The sequence below is a fragment of the Syngnathoides biaculeatus genome, chromosome 13 (genome assembly GCF_019802595.1).
Source record: "Syngnathoides biaculeatus isolate LvHL_M chromosome 13, ASM1980259v1, whole genome shotgun sequence".
Lineage (NCBI taxonomy): Eukaryota > Metazoa > Chordata > Actinopteri > Syngnathiformes > Syngnathidae > Syngnathoides > Syngnathoides biaculeatus.
Window position 1 is genome coordinate 14,324,006 of NC_084652.1, and position 14,080 is coordinate 14,338,085.

Here is a 14,080-nt window from a genome sequence, read left to right on the forward strand (position 1 = left end):
TTTGGTGTTTGGTGCTGTCAACATTTTTTTTTTTTTTTTTAAACACAGACAATGAAAAACATGAAACGGTGGAATTCAGACTGGCGTGCTTTGCTTCACAAGAATATAAATTATATTTGGGAAAAAAAATCAAAACGTGTTTTTTTACATTCACTCTTCACTTATACGACAGTGTGCAATAATGTTATGGATATTAAATACTGTATGTCCAATGAGGAGTATTACTATTAACATATATACTGCATATAGTGCGATACAGTACGATTATTCATATTTATACCTCTCAATTTGCTGTTGTTGTTCAAAAATGACTGCAGGTGATTGTATGATTTTTATTTTTATTTACATTTTTTATGGTTAAATTATTTACATACATTTTATATATATATGTATATTTATATTTTTATATAGATATCTATATCTATGTAACTATAAATCTATCTTTATAGATATGATTTCTATATATATTGACATTTTAATCAATTACCATACTGTAATATCTTTGTGCATTATACGCATATATTGGGTTTTATGGATGCCAACTGTTTCATATGTTACACAGTATCAAGATTCAGATTCATTATAATCCATTATTGTATTGCTTCATAATGTTTTATTTTGCAAAAATTGTACAAATATTACTGTCGTAATATGATACTGTACTATATTTCTTACATACCAATTATGAACATGCAATGTCAGTTTTTGGGGGGTTATATATTTTTGTACTCGCTTGTTTTTGTTTAGATTATGTTGAAATTGATTTGATTGATCTTTGTTTTTTACTTTGATTTCCCCCGTTATTAATGCGAGTGTAAGTGTGGATTTTGTTGTTCTGAACATCTATCTATCTATCTATCTATCTATCTATCTATCTATCTATCTATCTATCTATCTATCTATCTATCTCTATCTATCTATCTATCTATCTATCTATCTATCTATCTATCTATCTATCTATCTATCAGGCCATCAAAATAAAAACATTGTGACTGTTATGTGTATGAAGTTTAGCGCGCGAAAATAACATCAACATCAGTTCTGATACATGAATCCATATCATAGCAAAGAAATGCGATTTCGATGAACCATTAGGACGCGGGGGAGTGCAGTCCGCGTGCGGCATGATGAAACTTGTGAAGTGAGACTCGACTTGTGTGATTCTGGGCGAGTGCGCGGCCACAAGTTCAACATGTTCTCATTTTGCTCGCAGTATTTATAACTCGGTCAGCTGACCGCTCACTCGGAATGTTCCACTGCTCGGGGATATCGACGAAGCGCACCAAAAAACGACGTTAACTACGACCAATGCGGCACAAATGAGAAAACTAAGTCAATGGAGTGATTAAATACGACGTTCGTGTTAGGGTGCGTAATTTTATGAGCAGGGTGTTGGAATGAGACCGACGTGGGGTTTTTTTCGCGACCACCCCGCCGTCTATAAAATGGTACAGTCTCATGTTGAAATTCCGAGAATTGAGCAGCTCAGTTTCTTAGAACTGGATTCACAGAAGTGGAGTGGCTCGGATTTTCGAGGAAACTTTTTACAAGGTTAGTTTTTTTTTCCTCCTCCCCCCCCCCTCTCAGCACCCTTGCTCGCCTTCCCTTTTCCCCGCATGGAAGAACAACTTTCGCGTTGTCGTTTTCGCCCGCCTTACCATTTTTACATTTTCCATGTAAAATAATAACGAGAGAGTTCGTTTTGTGTGTGTGTGTGTTTTTCCAACCAGTTTAATGATAGTTTGTGAGTTTGTTTTCGTGATATAATGCGGATATTGTTCGGGGGGGCTTTTGCGCGGTTGAAAAAGTTGGGCGTCTAACTTTGAATCGTTGCCACATTCCTTTGATGGACGCACTTAATGCATGCAAACTTTTTTTTTTTTTACTATCCTGCTGTCACTAAACGTGGCGCAATCGGACCGGTCTGTCTGGTTCGAGCGTCTTTTTTTACAGTCTGTACATTGTCGCGTGAACGTAACACAAGCGAGGAGACTTGTTTTCGTGCTCCAAACAGAAATCCAAGACAAACTACAGTACTAATGGCGGAGGCTGAACTTGAACGCAGGGCTGTTGTGTTTAGTTCAGGCCCTGAGTCGCTTGCTGTGGGGCCCCCCAAGTTACTACGCAGCGAAAGCAAGCGTCCTTGAACGCAGCATCGATGTAGAATATCAACATGAGTATTATTTTTTTCCTCTTAAAAACTTGGAATTTGGTTGATTTATTCTCATATTGTGGTATGGTTGAAAAAATGTAAAATAGATCCTTAGAAAATTAGAAATGGGGGTAATTTTTTTACACCTATTCCATATATTGTTCTATTTTTTTCTTTATTTTTTCAACCTTGTAGTTTATGTTAAAATATTTCAGCAGCGGACTCATTGAGTGTATGCAATATCCTTTATGAGTAGAGTAATAACCATGTAATTAATTAATGTAATTAATTTTAAAAAGATCAAGGCAAAGAGGTTGACAGTACTTTTTTTCTATCTACATTTGCGCCGCCTTCTGGTGAGAGTGCCATGTGTCAACTCGATAGCTTCTTTATGACCACAACATGCACACGGAGAAGGAAATTCATCGCAGCCAATCATAGCAATCGGCAGTTGCCGTGGAAATATGCCTCCTCATCGCTGTCGTAATCAACGTGCTGTGATTTTATTAGCTTTGCTTTGGCATCTTTCTCTTTTTGTCTCTAACAAAAACGAGAAAAGTTCAATATTCGATTGGGTTCAAATCTTAGATGGAAAAAAACCTGCTTCAAAACACACAAGACAGTCTATAACAGTGATTCCCAAACCCGTGTGCGGGGGTACATTAGTGTGCCGTGAGCGCTCTTCAGGTGTGCTGTGGGAAGTTATCCAATTTTATGTAATTGCTAAAAAAAAACATTTCAAAGAAATAATGTCTCTTTATTCATCTATTTATGCCAGTGAGGCAAAATGACAGACAGAACAAAAAAATGCTCTTCTATTAGATGGCAGGAAGTACATACAGTAATTATTCGATCCGTTTTTGTTGACATTTACTTTTGTTGGTGTGCCGTGGGATTTTTCAATTGTAAAATATGTGCCTTGGCTCTATAAACGTTGGAAATCACTGGTCTATAATGATATAATAAGTCTATAATGTGCCTCCCACATCTGAAAAACATCCATGGCAGGTTAATTGAAGAGTAAATTGCTCATAGGTGTGAATGTGAGTGCGAGTGGTTTTTCATTTATATGTGCCCTTTGTCTGGTGACCAGCTGAGGGTGCACCCAGCCTCATGCCCAAAAGACAGCTGGGATAGGCTCCAGAAACCCCACGACCCTACTAAGGATAAGCAGTGTGTAAAAGGAATCAATAAAATACAACCTATTTTTTTTTAAAAAAGAAGATAGAAGAAGAAAAGGCCCCCAAAGTTTTGAACAATAGCATATGTATTAGTGCTGCAGCTATGAAATATTTTTTGGAATCGATTATGGTACCAATTAGCCCATCAACAAGTGGAAAAATAAAAAAAGATGCAGATATTATTATTGTCCACCGGGGGTCAACAATTTAACATTCTATTATCTGTGACTTTGAGTGTGTATGGCTTTAAAAAAGAAAAGAAAGAGTGTGCAGTCGGCTGGAGTGATCTCTGGTTGAGGGCTGGCTGTTACCTGGCCAACCGTTTACCGGTTCGTGTGTCAAAATATTCAGGTGAACTCGGTTTAATTGTCGAGTGTGATTCATGGAAAACGTAAAAATTGTCATACTTAACAGAACAAGGAGAAAACTCGTGCTGAGCCCTTTGTTCCCTTTGCGCAGTTTTCACAGCACGGCCATGACTGCAAATGGGTGTGTTCAATTTACACGCCATGCAGGTGACGTCCTGCTCAACTTCAACCGTCTCCGTAGCAGGAATATCCTGACCGACGTCACCATTCAAGTGGACGGACAGCATTTTTACGCTCACAAGGCCATTTTGGTGGCCTGCAGGTAATGCTGGACTGCAACCGGGTCGCAGAGAGCAATGTGACTAAATGTTAACCGCCCCGACTCTTCCTTTCCAGCGGTTTCTTTTATTCGGTCTTCATGAACCCTGAGAACACAAACCTGAGTGTCATCAGCTTAGACCCCAAAATCGATCCCAAGAGTTTTTCAAACCTCCTGGACTTCATGTACACGTCCTGTCTGAACCTGACGGACAGCATGCTGGCGGGCACCATGAACGCTGCCCTGTACCTCCAGATGGAGCACGTAGCCGACACCTGCCACAGGTTCATCAAGTCCAGGTAACCATAGCAGCACACATGCTGTGTACACGCACGGATGTCAAACCCAGTTTTGCCGTGGGGCGGTTTCCCCTCAGGCGGACGTTATGACTGAGAAACCACGTCAATGTTTAAATTGCCTCGTCGTATTATGAATCATTTTCAGATAATTTGATTATTCACAGTACAAGACATTTGTCATGGTGCCTTGGTTTTGTATGGGTAAATGTCTCCATATTGAAACAGCCAAGCTTCTAACTATTTAAAATATATTGTTTAAATAATGTAAAGAATGACCTTTGCAATGGATTACAACTGCCAATAATTTAAATATTAATAACAGTAAAATTAATTGATCAAAAAAAGGAAATTTACTCCTCGGTTTTAAATCCAAACACAGCGATAATTATGTGTTCGGCTTTTGTTCAAGTTACTGTTAAAAGGGTTTTGGTCCCCCCCAAAAAATTGCTTGTAATGTCTACATTTGTTTATTACATATGGAAATTGGACATTTTGGTACAGAAGAGGTGGTCTGCTGCAGTTCTGAGGACCTGGGTTAAAATCCGGCCTTGGATAGCCCCAAATCAATCGTGGACACACATGATTTGCTTTCATCGGCCACATAAAATGATGTGAAATGGGATATGCTCCCTGGGCCCTTAAATTTGATCCACGTGCCATACAGTAATCCCTTGCAGAGTCGCACTTCACTAGTCACAAAATCACCTACTGGCATTTTTGTGTGTGTGTGTGTTGTATCCCTGCTGAAAAACAAAATATTGGTGTCATGGAAGTGCATTGAGATAAACGTTTAATTTGTTCAATGACACTTTACCCAAAGCACTCCTACCTAATGGTGCGTGAAACCTGGCTACTAGGGGGCAGTATAATATAGACAAACAGATGTACTGACAGAAAATGTTCACATTTGATGAGTAACTTCCAGTAATGTTATTCATTCTTCACAGAGGATTAAGAATACATGCTTGTGAGCATTGTTATACTTTGTATACATCTGTTGCTCCACTATTATATATATGTGTGTGTGTGTGTGTGTGTGTGTGTGTGTGTGTATATATATATATATATATATATATATATATATATATATATATAATGTCGCAGCGCTGATGCCATTCTTTAGCCCATCTATGATATTCTGCAATGTTTGTTAGCATTAAGATAAGCTGAATTAAAGCCATGTGGCTGTTTTAAATACACCACGTGGAATTCTCTTCAAGTGGAAGTCCCAAAAATCAGCTTGAAGTTGCACTTGTGAAGTGATTTGAGTTCACTGCAACCACACGGCGCTCATATCTCGAGTTTTTGCTCTTAAGTCAAAGCAAAACCCATCCAAATAATGGGTCGTATCATCTATACAGTAGATAATTACAAACGCAATGGGGGAAATTCATGCAATCATGGAAACATAAAAGGTTCCAAGGTGGAATGATAACGTGTGCTGGATTGTGTTTCCTTAGGCCATCTTTGAATGTGCACGAAGAAGTCCAGGCGGGCATGTTACCGCTGGCTGACCAACTCCCCACATTGAGGCCCATTCATGGAACAGAGTTGGATGTCACAAACCGATACACAGCCACTTCGCCCCCTGTTCAGGAGTGCAGGGGTTACAGTGTTTTCCGGGGTATCAACACCTCCGGCTCATATCACGTGTATGGCGATCACCACATCCCTGCTGGCAAGCCACAAGGTTCCCAACGGATCGGGATGCCTCCCAGAGCTTCTTCGCTGTCGCAGAACCCCTTTATACAAGTCCCCAGCACCAGCGTGCCTCTCAAGGAGTCCTCGCCCGTAATCAGCCACCCGGGTTTCCACCCCAACTTTATTCGACCGGCACCCGCCACCCATATGGAGGAAGACAGCATCCAGCACCCTCTTACCAACTGCCGAGGATCATCTCAAAGTTTTGGGAAAGGCGTGATTTGCAGCCCTCAGAGTCCCCTCAGATCTGACTGCCAGCCCAACTCGCCCACCGAGTCGAGCAGCAGTAGAAATGCGACCCTCAGTCTCAAACAGCCCGCTGACTGCCCCAAAGAAGCCAAGGTCCGAAACTGGAAGAAGTACAAATTCATTGTGATGAACCAAACCCCTCTGAACGAGGAAACTGATGCTCCCAGAGGCAATTCCGAGAGCGAATCCCCTTCGCTTAGTCCCTGCAGGAGCGGCGGCGAACAGAGAGAACCCCAAATGGAAGAAGCTGCCAGTGAACAGAGAGAAGAAAATCCTCTGACTCTTGACAGGTAAGATGACATAACTGCATCTTCAATCTCAGAGTTTGCTTTTGCTGAAGAGATCAAAAATGCTCAGTTTTATCAATTGAGTTTAATTGCAAAAGACAACTGTATTATTACATCGCAATTAACAGGAAAGTAGATGGATAACTTAAATAACTCATAAGTTACATTTAAAAAATAAAATATCTAAAACAAACAGTTCTGAAAGGTTGAATAAAAGCGCAATGAAATAAATGTTAAATATTAACTACATCTACAGTACTTCCGTGTAAATGTAAATAAAAATGGAACATAAAGAGAATTAAGCATAGCATAATTCAAATAGTAAGGCATTGCTCCGGTAAGCCAAGACACTAAAATAAGGGCTCCAGTCTTGCTGCGTTGAATGCCAAGGAATACAAATGAGGAGCAGGGAAGGAGTGAATGATTGCCACCAAATCATGAATGTCCTTCCTTCTCCTCTTCCAGCCACCGCAAATGTTCCTCCTGTGGCTGCGATAGCCCTCAACAAGTGGACACCACTCATCTCTTTCCCAACTCTTACTGCAGAGAGTCCAAGTTCTTTCCGTCAAGCAGTGGTAAGTGCAACCTGGCCCGATCCATATTCTAATTTTTTTACACACCGTCTGAAACGAGGCCGAATGACGATGCATCTTTTGCTTACAGAGGGCTTCCCGGATGAAGATTCGCCCAAAGACCACACGGGCCAGGTCCACAGAAAGAAGCCATACAAGTGCGACTGTTGCCAGGCTGCCTTCCGGTACAAGGGCAACCTGGCCAGCCACAAGACTGTTCACACAGGTAAATAGTTACCCATCTGTCTGTTTTCTTAGCCGCTTATCCTCACAAGGGTCGCAGTAGTGCTGGAGCCTATCTCTGCTATCGTTGGGCAGGAGGCGGGGTACCTGAACTGGTTCCCAGCCAATCGCAGGGCACATCGAGACAAACAACCAGTCGCACTCACTATTATACCTACGGGCAATTTAGAGTCATCCAATTGATGCGTGTTTTTGTAATGGGGGATGGAACCGGAGTGCCAGGAGAAAACCCCCACAGGCAGGGGGAGAGCTTGCAACATCCACACAGGCAAAATAAATAAAATAACCCTAAATAAACTTAAAGGTGTAGGCCTTGCCTGACATTTGCCAACACCGACTCCTGTTGCTAACCGTTGATAATTCCTTCTACGGGGAGATTTTGTAACACTCCGATGACACCATGGTGAACTTTTTGGCCCTAAATCCAAAAGATTTGTGTGGCGCAAACAACACGGTTCGTCACCAAAAGGACGCCACGTCTGTCTACAGTGACGCATGCTGGTGGCAGCATCATGCTTGTAGGGGTTGTTTTTCTTCAGCTGGAACTGGTTCCTTACACGTACTGTAGGTGCAAGGAAAGTAGTAGTTTTGGCGCAAAACCTTCTGCCAAAAATTGGCAGGAAAAGCCTGCTGGACCTTTTGAAGCATCAAGTAGGATGTTATTTAGAGGCACGTGGTGGCAAATGTTCTAACCGGCATTGAACATGAGTTTGAATGGAATTGGTATATTCTGAATGCAGATCCTTCCTAGTTAGTGTGGACATCCAGATTATTTTAATAATTAATTTTTACTTCTCAAAAAGATAAAAAAAAAATCTTTTTTTTAATTTTATTAATACTATTAAATACAAAAACCTGGTCATTTTAACAGGGGTGGGAAGGCTTTTTTTTCTATTGTATACAATTCATCGCTTAACCTGCTGGTTTATTATTAGTATTATTATTATTATTATTATTGTAGGTGCAAAGCCATACTGTTGCAACATCTGCGGTGCTCAATTTAACCGGCCGGCTAATCTGAAGACGCACACTCGCATCCACTCTGGGGAGAAGCCATACAAGTGTGACACGTGTGGTTCCAGATTTGTCCAGGTAAGAAAATACATGTTTTTATTTATTCTTATTTTCCACAGAAATAACAATTCTCTGACGACTAATTAACAGTGGGTGTTTATCTTAATCCTACTAGACTGCCATACTTTATTATAGTACTGTCAAAGTCATTAATAATGATTTGGAATTACAACAAAATGTTCAATCGTAACCATATTAATTTCAAACAAAAGTCCCCAATCTTAATGCTACCATACTGTAATATGTGAAGTGCCATAGACTGGCAAACAGAAATTAGCATAGTTGTTGTGGTTAATACAAAAATGCAGCCCTATGGGGGCACAAACCAGTCCAATCTGTAGGCCGGTCCCAAGCCCGGATAAATGCAGAGGGTTGCGTCAGGAAGGGCATCCGGCGTACAAACTGTGCCAAACAAATATGAGCGTTCATCTAAAGAATCCCATACTGGATCGGTCGTGGCCCGGGTTAACAACGCCCGCCCCCGGCACTGCTAACCTGCAGGGCGTCGGTGGAAATTCAGCTACTGTGGGTCGAAGACAAAGAAGAGGAGGAGGAAACCGGATCCAGCGTCAGAAGAAAAAGAGGAATGCACAGAGCCTACAACTGAGTGTAGGGACTTTGAATGTTGGGACTATGACAGGAAAAGCTCAGGAGTTGGTTGACATGATGATTAGGAGAAGGTTGATATTCTGTGCATCAAGAGAGCAGGTAGAAAGGTAGTAAGGCTAGAAGTTTGGGAGCAGGGTTTAAATTATTCTACCACGGAAGTAGATGGGAAGAGAAATGGAGTAGGGGTTATTTTAAAGGAAGAGCTGGCTAAGAATGTCTTGGAGGTGAAAAGAGTATCAGATCGAGTGATGAGACTAAAATTTGAAATTGAGGGTGTTATGTATAATGTGGTTAGCGGCTATGCCCCACAGGTAGGATGTGACCTAGAGTTGAAAGAGAAATTCTGGAAGGAACTAGATGAAGTAGTTCTGAGCATCCCAGACAGCGAGAGAGTTGTGATTGGTGCAGATTGTAATGGACATATTGGTAAAGGAAACAGGGGGCAATGAAGAAGTGTTGGGTAAGTACAGCATCCAGGAAAGGAACTTTGAGGGCAGATGGTGGTGGACTTTGCAAAAAGGATGGAGATGGCTGTAGTGAACACTTATTTCCAAAAGAGAGAGGAACATATAGTGACCTACAAGAGCGGAGGTAGAACCACGCAGGTAGATTATATTTTGTGCAGACGATGTAATCTGAAGGAGGTAACTGACTGTAAAGTAGTGGTAGGGGAGAGTGTAGCTCGACAGCATAGGATGGTAGTATGTAGGATGATTCTGGTGGTGGGTAGGAAGATTAAGAAGACAAAGGTAGAGCAGAGAACCATGTGGTGGAAGCTGAGAAAGGAAGAATGTTGTGCGGCCTTCCGGAAAGAGGTGAGACAGGCTGACCCGAAGCTCCCGAAGACTGGACGACGACAGCCAAGGTGATCAGAGAGACAGGCAGGAGAGTAATTGGTGTGTCATCTGGTAGGAAAGGGGAGAAGGAGACTTGGTGGTGGAACCCCATAATACAGGGAGTCATCCAAGGAAAGAGATTAGCGAAGAAGAACTGGGACATGAGAGGACTGAGAACAGAGGCGAAAGGAAGAATACATTGTGATGGCGACGTAGGGCAAAGGTAGAGGTGGCAAAGGCTAAACAAGAGGCATATGAAGACATGTACACCAGGTTGGACACGAAAGAAGGAGAAAAGGATCTCTACAGGTTGGCCAGACAGAGGGATAGAGATGGGAAGGATGTGCAGCAGGTAAGGGTGATTAAGGATAGAGATGGAAATGTGTTGACTGGTGCCATAGTGTGCTAAATAGATAGAAAGAATACTTGAGAAGTTGATGAATGAAGAAAATGAGAGAGAAGGAAGAGTTGAAGAGGCAAGAGTGAAGGACCAGGAAGTGGAAATGATTACTAAGGGGGAAGTCAGAAAGGCACTACAAAGGTGAAAAATGGGAAGGCAGTTGGTCCTGATGACATACCGGTAGAGGTATGGAAGCAATTTGGAGAGATGGCTGTGGAGTTTTTGACCAACTTATTCAACAGAATACTAGCGGGCGAAACGATGCCTGAAGAATGGAGGAAAAGTGTTCTAGTTCCCATTTTTAAGAACAAAGGGGATGTTCAGAGCTGTGGGAACTATAGAGGAATAAAGTTGATGAGTCACACAATGAAGTTATGGGAAAGAGTAGTGGAGGCTAGACTCAGGACAGAAGTAAGTATCTGCGAGCAACAGTATGGTTTCATGCCTAGAAAGAGTACCACAGATGCATTATTTGCCTTGAGGATGCTAGTGGAAAAGTACAGAGAAGGTCAGAAGGAGCTACATTGTGTCTTTGTGGATCTAGAGAAAGCCTATGACAGAGTACCAAGAGAGGAACTGTGGTACTGCATGCGTAAGTCTGGTGTGGCAGAGAAGTATGTTAAAATAGTACAGGACATGTATGATGGCAGCAGAACAATGGTGAGGTGTGCCTTAGGTGTGACAGAGGAATTTAAGGTGGAGGTGGGACTGCATCAGGGATCAGCTCTGAGCCCCTTCCTGTTTGCAGTGGTAATGGATAGGCTGACAGATGAGGTTAGACTGGAATCCCCTTGGACCATGATGTTCGCAGATGATATTGTGATCTGCAGGGAGCAGGTGGAGCAACAATTAGAAAGATGGTGGCACGCACTGGAAAGTTAGAGGAATGGAGATTAGCCGAAGTAAAACAGAATGCATGTGTGTGAATGAGAAAGGTGGAGGGGGAAGAGTGAGGCTACAGGGAGAAGAGATAGCGAGGGTGGACGACTTCAAATACTTGGGGTCAACAATCCAGAGCAATGGTGAGTGTGGTAAGGAAGTGAAGAAACGGGTCCAAGCAGGTTGGAACAGCTGGCGAAAGGTGGCAGAAATGAAGATGTTGAGGTTCTCGCTCGGAGTGACCAGGTTGGATAGGATTAGAAATGAGCTCATTAGAGGGACAGCCAAAGCTGGATGTCTTGGAGACAAGATTCGAGAGAGCAGACTTCGATGGTTTGGACATGTTCAGAGGCGAGAGAGTGAGTATATTGGTAGAAGGATGCTGAGGATGGAGCTCCCAGGCAAAAGAGCGAGAGGAAGACCAAAGAGAAGGTTTATGGATGTGGTGAGGGAAGACATGAGGGCAGTTGGGGTTAGAGAGGAAGATGCAGGAGATAGGCTAAGATGACACGCTGTGGCGACCCCTAACGGGACAAGCCGAAAGGAAAAGAAGAAGTTGTGGTTCATACAAACCTTTCAAACAGACTGTTATTAATAAATGAACTTACTCAGGATAAAATCTGGGTCTGGGTCCAGGTATTGAACAAAGACACATGTGAGCTCTTTAACGGTTTGAATTAAGTGAAATTGGAGAATTACCACATGAAGTGGTTGGGAATTACTGTTTGACACTACTACTTTATTTCAATTCTGATTTGTTTTGTTCTGGCAGGTGGCCCACCTTCGCGCCCACGTGTTAATTCACACAGGAGAAAAGCCATACCCTTGTGAAATCTGTGGGACTCACTTTCGCCACCTCCAGACCCTGAAGAGTCACATGCGCATTCATACCGGAGAGAAGCCTTATCATGTAAGTGTGCCTTGTCAAGTCGCTTTTACTTCTCCGCTGTGTCCCGCTGCATGTGATACGAGCACTTTTCTTGTGCCGACTGGAGTGGGCAAAACTGTGGCTACCACAAATGCTAATGCTAATGCTAGTTGAACTGCGTTTGAAAAGGTCAGCAGTATGTGAGCATTTTAGTTGAGGCGGAAATTGCTCAGTTAACAGATATTCTGCTGTAAGCGCTTCCCACAAAATAAAATAAACGTCGCGTCCATGTAGCAGAGATTTAGCCACCGTTGAATTTTATAAGCTCCCGAGGGAAGGTTTTCTGACTTTGAAAAGTTCTGGAATTTCACAACCCTCTGCCACGACGCCAGTCTAAGTTGTGCCTTTTGTTCCTCAGTGCGAGAAGTGTGACCTCCACTTCAGACACAAGAGTCAGCTGAGGCTTCATCTCCGACAGAAGCACGGCGCCATCACGAACACCAAAGCGCAGTACCGCCCCGCAACCGATAGCCTGCCCTGCTGACTGCAGAGCCTCCGTTGTTTCTCCTTCCCACCCTCTACGTCGGCCAATGTATTGTAAAAACACTTTTTTTTTTTTTTTTTTGTTTTGCAATCCAAAGAACCATATTTTGCCAACGTTTGACTATTTCAAGTATTTCAGCGTTTTTATTTGACCACCTCAAACAACTGAATGTACATTTTGGACTGTGAATTTCAACACATGGTTTTTCTTGGTAGCCCAATTTCACCGCTGAATGGCAGGATGCTTTTCAACACAAAATTACTGTTACACTTTGCTCCAGTATTGGTACGAGTTTGCCCACCAACGTCATCATTTATATTTTGTATATAAGATTGCCATCTGCTGGCAGAGCATGAACATGTTGCCCATTATGAGCTTTACTGAAGGACAGTGACAAAAAAATGCTCATTATTGTCACCTCTGGTACTTATTTTTATGTGTACAGTTTTTTTTTTTGTATGTACAGTATAATCTTTTCATAAGCCATTAATGGTACTTTGCACACATAATTGCTGTTATTCAGAATGTTTTCATGATTTCCCCCCTAATTTTATTAATGTTAAAATGTTCTTTAAAGCATGTGCCCTGTCTTTGATGCAGTCAAAAAAAAAAAATATTTATATTCAGCCTTGCCATATGGTCCCGATTGTGGTGCTGAAGTGTTTTCTGAACAAACAGTACACTTTTGACCATACTTTGTATTATTGTGCCTTATATTCAAACGTTTTATTGACTTTTTTATGCAAATGCTCTGTACATGAATGCTTTTTGTTAGTTGTTCACTGTATGCCGCTCTTAAAAATGCAGACAAGCTAAAACATGCTCAGGAATATTGCCTATATTTAATCACATCTTTGTAACTGCAGAATACATAATATATATTTATATTTATGGAATAGAAATAAACATGCATACTGCAATGTCTCTATTACTTTATTACACAGCATACTTACATATATAAAAACATTTTAAAAATAGCAAAATCATTCAACTACTCTTGATCCAAGGTTTATTAAATCTCACAATTTACTGTGTAACTTTAATGTATTTAAGATAAGCAGTTGCCACTGTCATTATTTTACATTTAAAAAAAAAAAAGCTTTTGGCCCCATTCACACCTCTAATATTAGACACAAAAAACACTGCACCTGAGGGAAAACTACCAATCAGTGACAGAAAACATGATTTATGAGGCGTACTGATTATAAAAGCTTTGCTTTTATTTAGTAACGTATCTCTAAGTGATGAAGAAATGTGGCCGTATAGAGCTCGTGCACGTGACGTCACCATTTTCACGGCGCCGTATTGCCGGTCAAACGGAGCTGCTCGACATTGTGGGAGACACGGAACCGGAGGAGAATATTTACAATACCTGAGACCCGTTGTGCTGTTGATTGTCACAACAAACAAGACAGATATTCAAAGAGATCATTCTATGGAATACCAGCTGAAAAGACAATTAAACATGATGGATGGTGCCCAACTAAAATACACACACGCCTCTGTAGCGATCGCTTCATTTCAAGTAGGAATTATTCTTCTCAATCTCAAATTACTAA

At 41.6% G+C, this 14,080-nt stretch overlaps 1 protein-coding gene across 3 annotated transcripts; it reads left to right on the forward strand.

The window, feature by feature from the left end:
• Window positions 1–1,486: 1,486 nt before the first annotated feature.
• LOC133510751 (B-cell lymphoma 6 protein homolog) lies at window positions 1,487–13,433 on the forward strand. Of its 3 annotated transcripts, none has more exons than XM_061839063.1 (9): window positions 1,487–1,551; window positions 3,793–3,963; window positions 4,038–4,259; window positions 5,720–6,499; window positions 6,962–7,071; window positions 7,160–7,294; window positions 8,273–8,403; window positions 11,882–12,019; window positions 12,396–13,433. In XM_061839063.1, exons 2-9 carry the CDS (start codon window positions 3,809–3,811, stop codon window positions 12,519–12,521), a joined length of 1,797 nt encoding a protein of 598 aa, XP_061695047.1. In that variant the 5' UTR covers window positions 1,487–1,551; window positions 3,793–3,808; the 3' UTR covers window positions 12,522–13,433. The 3 variants fall into 3 exon arrangements, with proteins under 3 accessions (XP_061695047.1, XP_061695048.1, XP_061695046.1); XM_061839064.1 differs by lacking the exon at window positions 1,487–1,551 and adding an exon at window positions 1,671–3,684; XM_061839062.1 differs by lacking the exon at window positions 1,487–1,551 and having other exon boundaries at window positions 3,696–3,963.
• Window positions 13,434–14,080: the final 647 nt, after the last annotated feature.